The sequence below is a fragment of the Aptenodytes forsteri genome, unplaced genomic scaffold, assembly GCF_000699145.1.
Source record: "Aptenodytes forsteri isolate BGI_AS27 unplaced genomic scaffold, ASM69914v1 Scaffold657, whole genome shotgun sequence".
Lineage (NCBI taxonomy): Eukaryota > Metazoa > Chordata > Aves > Sphenisciformes > Spheniscidae > Aptenodytes > Aptenodytes forsteri.
Window position 1 is genome coordinate 75,661 of NW_008795019.1, and position 12,630 is coordinate 88,290.

Below are 12,630 nucleotides of genomic sequence, written 5' to 3' on the forward strand. Positions count from 1 at the left end.
GGAACAGGCTGCCCAGGGAAGTGGTGGAGTCCCCATCCCTGGAGGTATTTAAAAGACGTGTAGATGCGGCGCTGAGGGACCTGGTTTAGTGGGTGGTGGTGTTGGGTCGACGGTTGGACTCGATGATCTTAGAGGTCTTTTCCAACCTCAGTGATTCTACGATTCTATGGGGATGGGGGAGAACGAGGTTACGGATTAAAACGAGCATAAAGTCAAATAAAAGCGTTTCTTTCTCTCCTCGCAGTGGGACGTCCAACAGTTTTGTAGGAAAATCAAACCACCATTGCCATGCGTCGGCTTTTCCGATCAAACCCGCTCAGAGTCCTTCCTGGAGCGGTCCGTGTCGCCGCAGCCTGCTTAGCCCCAAGAAAACTCCCCGGCGGTTCATCAGCACGGCGGAAGAGGTAAAGAAAAGGCTGGGAGACCGTTTAGTGGGTGGATTTTTCTGAGGAGGTCTCTTTTGGGCACCGTGAAGTGCTTGAGGCGGCTCTAACCGACTGTCTTGTGCTGGGTTCGCTCCTTCTGCCAGGCAGAAGCCGGCTCCAGCTCTGCTCACGTTCAGACTTCAGCTGCGGCTGGTCTGATCCGGGCTGGTGGCTGAACTCTTGCGAGACCCCTGGATGTGCTTCCACCGCTTAAAATCTCTACTTCCATGTCTATCTGCTCGCTATTCACAGTGTCTGTGTTGAAATCGCGTTCGCTAGACGTGTCTGGTTATTTCCCTGCAGACCGTTCGAGAGGAAGAGCGAGAGATCTACAGGCAGTTGCTTCAGATGGTCACGGGAAAACAATTTTCCACGTCCAAGCCCTCTTCGCTATTCCCCTTCAATCTGTGAGTGTGTAAAATGCTCTTCCCCAGCCGACGGCGCCACTCGTGTTCGCTGGGGACTTGCTTTCTGTTCTTCCTAGGTCCAGGTGTTCAAATTCCAGCAAAACCGTGGTGAAGGAAGCTCCCAGCAAGAACTCGAAGCTGTTCGAAGCTCACAGCGTTGCACCAGCCGGTTCAGCGGCCAGCGGCCTCAGAGCACAGGAGCAGCCGTCGCACAAACCGTCGCTCTACTCTGCCCCCAGCTATCCCTCCGATATCTTTGACTCCCGTAACTCCACAGCCCAGCATCAGCGAGAAAATCTACCAGCGTCTAACACGCAGTCTGAAGGTAAAAAAAAAAACAAACCCCAAACAAACAAAAACCAAACCGAAACCCTAAAACCTGGCAATCGACTTAAACGTACGTGGCAAACCCGCTGTTTCCCCTCCCTCTCTGTATTTGGACTCCCGCAGCAGTTGGGGAGCTGGGTAGTGATTGTGAGGATAACAACATTCCGTAAACTTTACTCTCTTTAGGGTCGGACTCTGTCATTTTGCTCAAGGTAAAGGATTCCAGAACCCCAGCACCAAGGTAAGAGGCTGCAAAATGGTCTCTGGAGGGGAGGGGTGGATTACATTAGCTTCTTTTTTTAATTCCATGGAGGGGTGAGAATGCAGATGAAAAGGTGACCGGTGGCTTTCTGAAGGTCTTGTGAGGAGAGAGAAGTTTGCTGTAGTTACAGGAACTTGAGTGTGATGTGTCAAACTTCGTTCTTGAGACCTGGCTGCAAACCGCTGGCAGATCTGTCTGTAGCTCTTACCGTCGCTCTAGCAATAAGGATGTCCTCGGATAATACAAATCGCTTTTCAGGCCATTACTTCCTCTCCGTGTGAAAGGAGACGACTTACACCTCTCCTTTCTCCCCCTTTCCAGCCTCCCGTTCTTCCAGGCAGAACTGTGGATCAAAGAACTGTAAGTACACGGGGTTTTTGCCCCTGTTTTCCTGTTGTGAGTGTTCACGTGTAGAAATAAACACGGGTTTGTTGACATAAACCGTGCTTTTCAGGACCAGTGTCTATGATTCACGAGCTCGGGAGAGGTGGCGGCAAATTGAAGAGCAGAAAGCACTGGCCTTACAGCTGCAAAGCCAGGTAACAGAGAGCAGTTGCTGAAAGAACGGTCTTGGCAAGTCTGAATGTTAAACCACAGACTAGAAAGCAAATTGGAAGTGGAAAAATGACAAAAGTCGACTCCTTCGGGGTCTGGTGTCTTCGTCGCTTCCCCTTCCCGTGGCAGGGCTCTCGGTAGCGTCGTGGCCAGGGTAAACGCTCCCCCTTCGTGCCCCTTTCTGCATCTCCTGGAACAACTGGCCCCACGTAGCTCCCTCGCAAGCTCCGGAGAGGCGACTCCCTTGGACACCACCTAATCTGAAGGTCTCTCCTCCAGCGGTTGCAGGAACAGGAACACTCGGTGCAGGACCTGGTGGATTTAAATCTTCGAGTACCCCTCGAGAAGGAAATCCCTGTCACGGTGGTCCCAGAAGAGAAAGAGGATGCGAAGTCGGCTGACGGCGAAGAGGAGTTCCCTGAAATCACCGAGGTAAATCTGCTCGGATCTAGTGTACGCAGACAGGCGCTTGTGGGCGTAAAAGATCTAAACAGGAATGCGATTTCCTGAGATCTGTGCGCAGAAACAGGCAGCTGTTCGCTTCTGCCGTCGACATTTTGTAGCGAGTTTATCCTTTGAGGAGCGAAGAATTAAACCTGGGTTTGAGTCCAGCCTTTGTGACGGGACTAGCAGGAACTCTCCCTTCCCATGCTGCCTGTGTCCTCCCTGCAGGAGATGGAAAAGGAAATAAAGAACGTATTCCGAGGTGGGAACCAGGACGAGGTCCTCAGTGAAGCTTTTCGGTTAACAATCACTCGGAAAGACATTCAGACCCTCAATAACCTGAACTGGCTCAATGACGAGGTGAGGAGCCGATCTCGGGGCCGTCGAGGCATTTGTCTTTGGCGATTTGAAGTAGGTTGAAGCGAACAAACGCGCCTGCCTCGTTGCTGAAAGAAGTCAGAGTGAATAGTAGGTGCGGGCTGTGCTTCGCGCTCTGGAGCAGTTAATCTGCGGAGAAACCCCTGTGTAGACCAGGCACTTGAAGAAATAATAATATTGGGAGGAGCGGGACTGACCGTGGATGTGATCGGGGTGGGTGGGGGGAAGTAAACCTTAAATATAGAAGGCTGCATTCCTAAATCTTCCTGGATTTTGGAAGGTTTTAATGCTGAGCTGTTGTAAATCCCCCGGGGACAGGTCTTCGGGGGGGACAGGTGGAGGCAAAACCGATTCCTTACCCTAATTTTGCACAGGGGCAGAACACCTTGTGCAGAAATGTTAACACTCTAACACGTCCTGGATGCTTTTTCTTTCCCAGATAATTAATTTCTACATGAATTTGCTGATGGAGCGGAGCAAAGAGAAGGGTTTGCCGGCGGTTCACGCGTTCAATACTTTCTTCTTTACCAAATTAAAAACGGCGGGGTACCAGGCCGTGAAACGGTGGACTAAAAAAGTGGATATCTTCTCTGTGGATCTCCTCTTGGTGCCTATCCATCTGGGAGTGCACTGGTGCCTAGCAGTGAGTGCTTTAGTTATTCGCAGTAGAGCGATAAGCCGGAGCAGGTCGTCCTATAAACTCACCTGTGACCGAGGCTGAAATTTCACGGCCCTTGAGCGATGTTTGTGCGTCGGGGTGGGGGGGAAAGTCGTGTTTGTGGCTGAAATCAAAGTCTAGAGCGAGCGAAAAAAAAAGATAGCTGCAACTTTTTGGGTGTGTTTCTAGTCTTTAAAGGAAAAAATAGACAGCTGCGAAGGTCGCGTTAGGCTCGCTTATTCTCCGGAGAAAGATCTCGTTTCCACGTTCCCACAAACTCGCCTTTAGAGACGTTGCCACGGGATTGTTTCAGAGAGATTTAGATGACAGATACGGCACAGCTTTCTCTGCCTCCTGCCCCTGATTTGTTCCGTCCCTTCTCTTGGCTGCTGGCACCTGCGCAGTAACGGAGCGCCCGTGGCTTTTAAGCCTGTGTCAGCCTCCTTCCTCCGAACCTCCTCGGAGGGGTTTTTAAGCTGCCCGGAAAGGCGGTGCTCACGCCGGTGGGCGGCGGGGGGGAAATGGGGCACGGGGCCCCCCCAAAAAAAAAACCCACCTGGGGGACTCGTGTCTTGAACTGCTTAGTTATGCACACGTCAGGTGGAGCAAAGCCTCCGTAAACCTCTCTGTGGCCTTAACAATAAGGATGACAAGAGTGCTCCTGTGTTTTACCCGATTTGGAGATTCAAGTGCTTAAATAACGCAGCAGCAAGGGGGGATTTTGGGGAGGGCTTGTACCGAGGATGTTAGAAGTCCTCTGTGATCCTTCCCTGCTGTGAAATGGTCTAAACTCACTTCTTTCTAGCGGCAGAGCGTGTGTCCTGGCGAAGAGCTGAGCTCCTTGTGCTGGGCCTTACTAACGAATCTCTCTTTGTGTAGGTTGTAGACTTCAGGAAAAAAACCGTCACCTATTATGACTCCATGGGTGGAATAAACAGCGAAGCCTGCAGGATACTGTTGTGAGTAACGCTTACCTGAGTTGTGCCCGTTTGAAAATCAGACGGCTTCTTATCTCGCTCTGGAAGCCACAACCCGTCCGTGGGGACGGTCCCTTTCTGGGTCCTGAAAGGAGGGTTCAGAGGAACGTCCTGGTTTTTTCACGCTTCGTGTTTCACCACGCGTTGCTGACTCGGTCCGCAGTTACAAAGCTGGTCTGCGAGAGAGTCCCGTGCCGATGCCCCGTCCTCACCTCTTCCCAGAAGGATCTGTCGGCGAGGCTGGTGTTGCCTTCATGGGTATAGACGGGTTTCAGACCCGTTCTGTTAAGGACGTCAGGCTTTACCGGTCTTACAGAGTCATCTTGGGCATCGTCTTTGGGAGGAAAACGGCTTCTCGGACCCTGAGGGATAGGGGTCCTTCCCTTGTCCTGCAGCCGCTTGAAGAAATGGCATCTCCTGGCCCCTTCCTCCAGGTGGGAGCTTTTCCTGCCTGTGGCAAAGATCAGCTCGGCAGCTTGTCCCTTTGTTTCAAGAAGGAGATTCCGGAGAGCGCGATGGTATACGTAGGGTGCGGGAGCGTCTCTTGCGTCAGGCCACGGATAAAGGTTTGCACGGGTCTCTTCTGTACTGAGTTCCAGCGGGGCGTTAACACGCTGTGCCGTGCCTCCAAACCAGAGCTGGGCGAAAGTTCCTCTTCCTGGGTTCAGACTGCAGAGGAGATCTTGGTTTTTCCCATCCTGAGCGATGCTCCAAGAGGGAGCGGAGCTGGCTGCCTACTCTCTCAGCTCTTGTAGAAGAGAGGTGCTTGCGTGTCGAATCCAGAACTGTTTCCCCGTGCTTGGAAGCTGCTCCTGAACGGAGTGCGATTAAAAATGAGCTACTCTCTGGGCAGGGGTGAAAAAACCCCCTCTTCTCAAAGGTCCCTAGTCACGTAGGGCCGTCAGGCTTGATACGAATCGGATTGCAAAGCGATTTACGAAACGCAGTCGCCGGCTCCTCTGTCGCTCCGACGTTGACCCTGGCTCGGCCGTCGGTTCTGTTTCTCGTCTCGGCTTCGCTCCGACGCCGACTTGGGAATACGATCCTGAGTCTTCTGGCGTGAGGTTGGGTATGTCAGCGGAGGTGTCGCTCACTCAGTCAAGGAATGTTAATAATGATAAAGACAGACAGCAGACAGATGCCATTTCCAGTCCGTTTAGCACCTTTGTTTTCCAGTTCAGGTGCTTTGCAGCCTGCGTGCACCGGGTTCGTTTCAATAACTCTGAAAATAGCTGTTTCCCTTTTCCACGCTGTTCTGTGATGTTGGTCTAAAGGGAGGAAAGGGAAAGGAAAAGTCTAAAACCTTTGGAAATGGCTCAGGGCAGCGTCTCTTAGTTTCGCTGTGCGGCTTGTGCCTCTGTGTTCAAGAACGGTGCGAGCGGAGCTGGCCTGCCTTAGGGCAGGGATGGTCTGGGTGAAACCGGTTCCTTTCAGCCTGAATTTCTTTGATTCCAAGGAAAAAGGCACGGACGTCTGGTGAAAATGAAACACCTGGGAGGTGAGAGGGGGACCCGGGAGTCCTGCCCGTGCTTCGTTTAGGGGTCTGGGATGAAGGAAGCAGGTCCCCAAACTGGTAGCAGAGAGTACCAGAGGATACAAGGTGTTTCGGCCACGCAGGGTGAGTGGTAGAGAGCCGGGATTTCAGGTCGCTGTTGCCCTGGACGTAATTGTTTTCCCTCTGTTTCCTTTTAGGAGGCTTTTATTGGTTGAATGCAGTGGGAGGATCACACCGGGAAGAAGGGACGGAGGTCCTATTCATGGTTAGTGACCCTTTCATGCTTTCAATCTTTAGAGCTTCCTAAAGGTGGTGAGTGTCGTACCATTAGCCAGACATTACAGAGGAGGGAAACTGAGGCACGGGGAAGGTAACTGATTAAATACAAGGGCCACTGGCCAGGCTAGGAGTGAGTAGGGACCACAGCCGTTCGTGGTTTGGTGGCTGCCATGCTTTGTTTCAGCATCTGGGCTTTCACACAACTTGGGCGTGAGACCTGGAGAGGATTTTTAAACAGGCTGCCTCTGTTTTTACGGGGTTTCTCCTTGGGAAACGCGGTGCTCGGTATCTCGGCTCTGCCGGAAGGGTCTGTGTTTTGGAGCGGACATAAACCAACCTGTTAGAATTAGTTAAAAACTTGATTCTAGCGTACCAGTGCTGGAGGAAAGCTTAGGGGATAGAGCACACACAGTGACTGGTGCCTGGTGAAATCTTCTTATCTCCTGCTAGCAGCAGCGCTTAAAATGCTCACCTTTACGTGCCCTTTGCTTCAAGGCTTTCAGATATTTAGCAGCGTGCTGCGGAGTTGATTTCAACAATTCCCTGAGGCACCTGGTCAGGCTTTTGTGTGTGTGTGTGTGTGTGTAAGCGCTGTAGAGGGCAAAATTCCATTTTCAGGTTTAGGAAAACGAGATTAAAAGCCTGCAGTATGCGATGGGGCACCTCGGGCATGTTGGGTTTTGATTTGGCCTGTAATTCTGCTTAAAAATTCTGTGTCGAGCTCTTTCTCCTTGAGGTCCTGACAAAGTTCATCAATTAAGTTCCGCCTCCCAAAGTTGCCTCGCGATTTGAAGTCAAGGCATTTTCTTTCGGTCTCCTCCTAAAAGGTGGTTCAGGCCGTTACCTAAGCAGGACCGGTGCTGTATTTCTTACGCGACGCGTCTGATGTTCACCGATCTCCGTGTGCAGGCTAGCTTGCTGGAGGCTGCTTTTAGGAAACCACACAGGTGATGTTCACAGTTCACGTGAGCTGCGCGTAGCTGAGTTGTTTCCTAGCTCTTCTAGAAAACGGCTCAAAATTTCCTGGCTGCCGTCCGTGCGTCGGCATTGCGGCTGTGGCTTGTGGTAGTCGGAGATAAAACTGGCTGTGCAGAAGCCACCTGGTCGCTTTATCTGCTGAAGCTCCGGCACCGTTTAAACTTCACTGGTTTCTCCCTTGTCTGCCAGACGAGTCTCGCGCTCGGATCCTCTCTCCGCCCCCGCTCCGTATGTGCAGACCCGGTCCACGCGGAGACGTTGCTTGGAGGCTCGTCCCGGTTCCTCGTGTGATGCATCCTTTTATTTCTCTGCGCGGCTTCGCTCCCCGTCTCTAGCGTGCAGAACAGAGTGGGCCGTGTGCTGCTGCTCTTTTTTTAGCTGAGGGTTCAAGTGGGTTCTGTAGCAGGCGGTAATTGCCAGGATTCTTTTTTTTTTTTTTTTTTATTGCAATTGAAATGAGGCCGTTTAATTAATTAACGTTTCCACCGTGTTTATATTGCGGTGCGGATAGTCTGCTCCCTTCCTCCAGCCACTGTGCTGGAGGGCTCAGCTCACCCTTATTTTGAACTCGTTGCAAGGAGTTTCTTCTCCATCCGTTAGGCTTTTATTTGGAGATGAGACACAGAGACTTCTCGTGCTCGGCGAAAGGGTTTTTTTTTTTTTCTGAGATTTACCCCCTGCTGATCTTGTCTTGTCCAAACTGCAGCCGAGTCAAAGCAGCCAAGCAGAGAGCTTCCCAAGAGCAATTACGGCGGTCGCTAGCAGCCAGCAGACCCTGTGCTGGGGAACTGGGCTGAGAGCGTGCGTCCAGCTAATGAAGGCTGATAGAAAATGCTTGTCCGGAGCTGATCTAGTCTCAGGGGACTGCCAGGAGGGAGTCTCCCCTCCTCGGCACTCTTAACGTCCAGCAAAACCTATTTCTGGCTATTTTCTAGAGACGCGATCGCCAGGACGGGGCTCTGTCTGCGTTCAGCGGTTCCTGGGTGGTTCTGCTGCCGCTTGTGAGTACTTGGTTCGGCGGCCCCTGGGTGTTTCAGGGACTCTTCAGCTGGGGAGAGTTTTCTCCGAATAGTTCTTTGAAGTTCTGATAGAGAAAAGTTCCCTGACTGGCACCAGGGCAGCGAGTTCGACCCTACATCTTTTGGGCTTGTCTGCGGGTCGCATCGCCCCCTTCTCCCGTCGCGTTTCGGCGTTTGCTAACAGCAAGATGCAATTTAGCCAAGTCTTTGTGGATCACATTTCCGAAAGATGGCACATCTCCCCGCCGCGGCGGCCAAACCCGCCTCCCGCTCTGCGCCAGATGCTCTCTTGACCCCTCCGCTTGAGCCAGCAGCATCTAATCCCTTGCTTTTCCTTTCCAAACTTTCTGATCACAGTGGCGACAGTGAGAAGGCTCCTCGGGCTGTTTTGAGAAGACGCCAAATGTGAAGGAGATGGTTTCTGTAGATCTTCCCGGTCCTTTTGGTGACCGAGATGAGCAGAAGGTGTCTGCAAAGCTGAACGTCGCTTAACGATGCCGGCAGCTAACAGAGAGGGGCTGCTTTAGCGCCATTATGAATGTCTTGGGCCCATCGCCTCGTCTCCTTGGGCTCCCTCTGGTCCACCTTTATGCCTGTGTCCTTCTTGAGCCCCCCTTTCTGTACTTCCCAGTGAAGGGAGCGGTTCAAGGTGTTCACATCCGCAAAGGAAGACGCGTGGCAGTTGCTTTGGGCACGGTCTTGGTCGAGTTTCTAAACTTTTTGAAGGAGGCAGGAAGAAAACCCCCGCTTTTCTGTTCTGCCAGCGGTATAATTTAGGCCAAACTGGTGGAAGCCTCTTTGGGCGGAGGAGATGGGCCGGTACGCGTGAGCTTTCCTTCTTCTCCGGTTCCAGGAACTGGAATGGGACCGGCTCTGCGGCTCTTCTCCCTCTGCTGAAGGCTTGTGAAAGGTATTTGACATCCCACCGCCGCCACGGCTGGCTCCTTCTCCCGCTTGTGCTCCCCGCTTGGCTCAATCCCTGTAAAAGCGTCTCGGAGAGGACTGTGGTGTGGCTTTTCCCAGGGCTGCCTCCCCTCCAGCCCCAAGCCTTGGACCTCGTTTGAGGAAAATTCAGGGTCGTCTTCCCTAGTTTGCCTCTCCTTGAAAGCCCTCGCCATCTGTCTTCTGCTGTGGTGAGAAGAAATCAAATCAGGAGTGGAAGGGAAACCTGGGAGAAGAGCTCCAGGAGAACATCTGCCAGCGAGCTGAACCCACCACCAGCCCGGAGAGGAGCTTTGTGGTGGTTTGGGGTTGGGGTTTTTTTTTTTGACGCTTTACACACAGGGTGATTGTTTCAGAGCTGCTGGGACGCTGTTAAGGTTGTGACAAATTTGCTCCTGTCTGCCTTTACCCGAAGTAAGGCCCTCAAAGGACAAGAGGCCCCAGTTCACAGGACGCCGTCAGAGACGGAGTTCAGCTCTCCAGTCTCCCCTCGAGTGTAAACGCTCCGCTTGCAGGAGCCTGTTGAGGCAGCCCCGTGGCTGCTGAGCTTTTCTCTGCCGTGAGTCACTCTCCGATGAATTAGATTTGTTCTCGCTGGTTTATTTGTGGTTTTGACTCTCTGCTTGGCAGGTACTTTTTTTTGGATGAGTTGTTAAGTTCTGCTCGGTCCTTCTTTTGCCTGCCTCAAAGCCCGGGTTTATAGAGCCCTTTTTTAAAATGGCCAGTACCGAGACGAAAATATTGGACTTCCATTTTGCATTAATTCTGCAAACATGGCAGAGGACATCTTGGGTAAACTGACATATAGTGTACTGGCTGGTTTCCCCCGTTCCTCTAAGTAAGCTTTCCTTGTTCTCTTATTCCTACAGGCAATACTTAAAACAGGAAAGTCTTGACAAGAAGAGGAAGGAGTTCGACACCAATGGCTGGTCGTTGCTGAGCAAGAAGAGTCAGGTAGGTTTGTGCAGTCAGAGGTTTGGAGAAGGGGTCTCTCTCGGGCCTCGCTTTTGTTCTCGGCCCCCATGCCCCTTTCCTGGCTGGTTTTCCCGACGGACCGCGTTCTGGCGGCGACTCCAGGGGATGAACAAATCCCGGATCTTCTGCGGCGAGCTGCTTTGCTGCAGATTCCCACCCAGCCCTACGTGGAAGCAGGGAGGCTTTCCTGAGCCAGGGGTGCCCCAGTGCCCCCTCGATTCCTGCTGCCTCTTTGTCTTCGTTTCCCCTGACTCGCGCCCGTCCGTGCAGACCTGCCTCGTTAGGGCTCGTTCGAGAGAGGTCCTTCATCCTTAGAAGCTGGAAAGCGGGGACTGGCTCCTCTGGAAATGACATTCGGGTTTGTGTCCTTTCGTTAAAGGAGATCCCGCAGCAGATGAACGGCAGCGACTGCGGGATGTTTGCCTGCAAATACGCCGACTGCATTACCAAAGACAAGCCCATCAACTTCACGCAGGTAAAGCCCACCCTGGCGTGCCCCTCCTGCGCGGGGAGAGGCGGGCACGTGGCGCTTGTTTGCGCATACTCTTGGGTTTGGTTTTTTTTTTTTCCTCTCCCCCAAATGCCCTTTGCCGCCTCCTCCGTGGGTTTAAGGTGCCCCCGGCCCGCGTGGGGGGCTCGTACTGCTGCTCCTTGGAGTAGAGCTGACACGAGGCGCTGCAGCGGTTCTTTACGCCCTGCAAAACTGTGCCTCTAAAGCCGTCCTCGGGTCTTCTGTTGTACTCAAATCCGTGGGGCACGTCACCGATGCGGCTGGGGAAAGCTCGCAAACCCGTAACGGGACCCGCTCGTAGCGGTGGAATGAAAGTGGGGCGCTGTAGCCCGAATCCCAGGGAATTTCAGTGTTACTTGACGTTGTCAGCCTCCGTGGGATATCCCGTGCGTGAATATTTTACTTCTGATAATTAAAGAATATCATCAGAGCTCCGTTATTACCTAGAGCTCATCCGCTGTCCTGTTTCCAATAATCGGAAAGTAAATTTTTACCCCCAAGAAAGGCCCCGCTTAAAAAGCTGCACCCAGGAGAGCAGCTGCTCAATAAATGGTCCAGCGGTGAAACACGTGCTGACGGACGTTTTCTTTCTCTTCTCTCTCTCTCTCTCTCTCTCTCTTTCCCCCCGTCCCTTTTTTCACATGCCCTATTTCCGAAAGCGAATGGCCTGGGAAATCCTTCATCGCAAGCTCTTATGATGACGTCGTGCCGAAAGCCGCTTCCTTGCGAGATTGTATCAGAAGTGCCCAGATTTGCCCTGCTCAGCAGCCTGAGCCGCGGCAGGCGGGGACCTGCCCAGGGCTTCAGTCGAAGACACGGCAAACGAACTCTGTATCATATTTTTGATAAAACACCGTTCACGGACCAATGCGCAATAGAAACGTTCAGAAGCACACTTGCCTTTTTTTTTTTCTCCTTTTTTTTTTTTCTTTTTTGTATTTCGAGATCTATTTTTACAAGCAATTTCAGGTGCTGAGACTTGAGGGGGCAGCTTCGGACGTTCGAGGAACTTTTTATTTTTCTGCTTTTTTTTTTTTTCAGCTCTTGCTGTCAGCTTCGCTGAGCTGACGGCGTGACCCGAGCGGGGATGGGGGAAAAAAGTGGGGGGCTGGATTTTAGGGGAGGGGGAAGGCACTACGTGGCTCTGGATGCTTCGCGCACTGGGAGAGCTCTAAGCCGGGTGGGCAAAACCCTATTTGGGGCTGGATGTAGGGAGGGTTTTCTTGTAGAGGAACGTTTTTGATGCGTCCTCTACTCCTGAATTCTCTCCCCTCCGTCCTCAAAGCCAACGTTTTCTCGCCCATCGCAAACCCTGCCCTAACCCTAACCCTAAGTTTATAACCTGGCACCCAGGGGACAGCCTGGCTGGGGGCTTCGGAGAGCCGGGCAGGGGGCCGGAGGCAGGTCAGGCGTCCCTCGAGGGCGGCAGGCAGGAGCCTGCGGGATCTCCCCAAACTCGTTCGTTAAATGCCGCTTTTTGCAGCGGCGTTTTTCCGCCCGAGGAATTGGTCTCCCCCTTCTTGAGCATCGACTGTTTTACGGAAATTCGGGTACAAAGCTGTAGAGCAGAGCCCGTGCACCGTTGAATTGTTTCGTATCTATTTCCAAACGTTTTTCCGGAGCGACAAAGAACAAAGCGTGTGCGTTGGGGGTTTGTTGGGGTGGTGGTGGTGTTTTTTTTGCCCCCCCCCGCCCTGGCTTTGCCTCCTCGCGGGAGCTGGGGCCGGGGCTTCTGGCCACCTTTGTCCTCGTGCGCGGGGCCCCAGCTGAGCGGAATGAATCGCTCCTCTCTCTCCCTGATATTTTGCACATGTTTTGCCTGGGGATAGAGGCTGACGCAAGGTCAAAGGTTGCGTCGAAGGCAAGGCACCGTAGTCAAGTCGAGAAGTGCTTCCAAAGGCGTCTCCGGGTACGTTCAGCGTGCGACTCCCGGCAGCCTTGAGGACAAGCCGCGTCCCCCTCGGGCACGGGGGAGAAGTAAAAAATACTCAGAAGCGC

At 52.7% G+C, this 12,630-nt stretch overlaps 1 protein-coding gene across 1 annotated transcript in view; it reads left to right on the top strand.

The window, feature by feature from the left end:
• SENP1 (SUMO1/sentrin specific peptidase 1) overlaps positions 1 to 11,708 on the top strand; it is a 15,557-nt gene extending 3,849 nt beyond the window's left edge. Inside the window, exons 4-16 of the mRNA XM_019471117.1 lie at positions 245 to 404; positions 729 to 832; positions 910 to 1,157; positions 1,346 to 1,400; positions 1,743 to 1,781; positions 1,876 to 1,960; positions 2,256 to 2,408; positions 2,649 to 2,780; positions 3,238 to 3,441; positions 4,336 to 4,415; positions 10,016 to 10,100; positions 10,501 to 10,636; positions 11,674 to 11,708. Coding sequence (XP_019326662.1) covers positions 245 to 404; positions 729 to 832; positions 910 to 1,157; positions 1,346 to 1,400; positions 1,743 to 1,781; positions 1,876 to 1,960; positions 2,256 to 2,408; positions 2,649 to 2,780; positions 3,238 to 3,441; positions 4,336 to 4,415; positions 10,016 to 10,100; positions 10,501 to 10,636; positions 11,674 to 11,708 — 1,516 coding nt within the window. The remainder of the gene's footprint in view (positions 1 to 244; positions 405 to 728; positions 833 to 909; positions 1,158 to 1,345; positions 1,401 to 1,742; positions 1,782 to 1,875; positions 1,961 to 2,255; positions 2,409 to 2,648; positions 2,781 to 3,237; positions 3,442 to 4,335; positions 4,416 to 10,015; positions 10,101 to 10,500; positions 10,637 to 11,673) is intronic.
• The last annotated feature ends 922 nt before the right edge of the window (positions 11,709 to 12,630 follow it).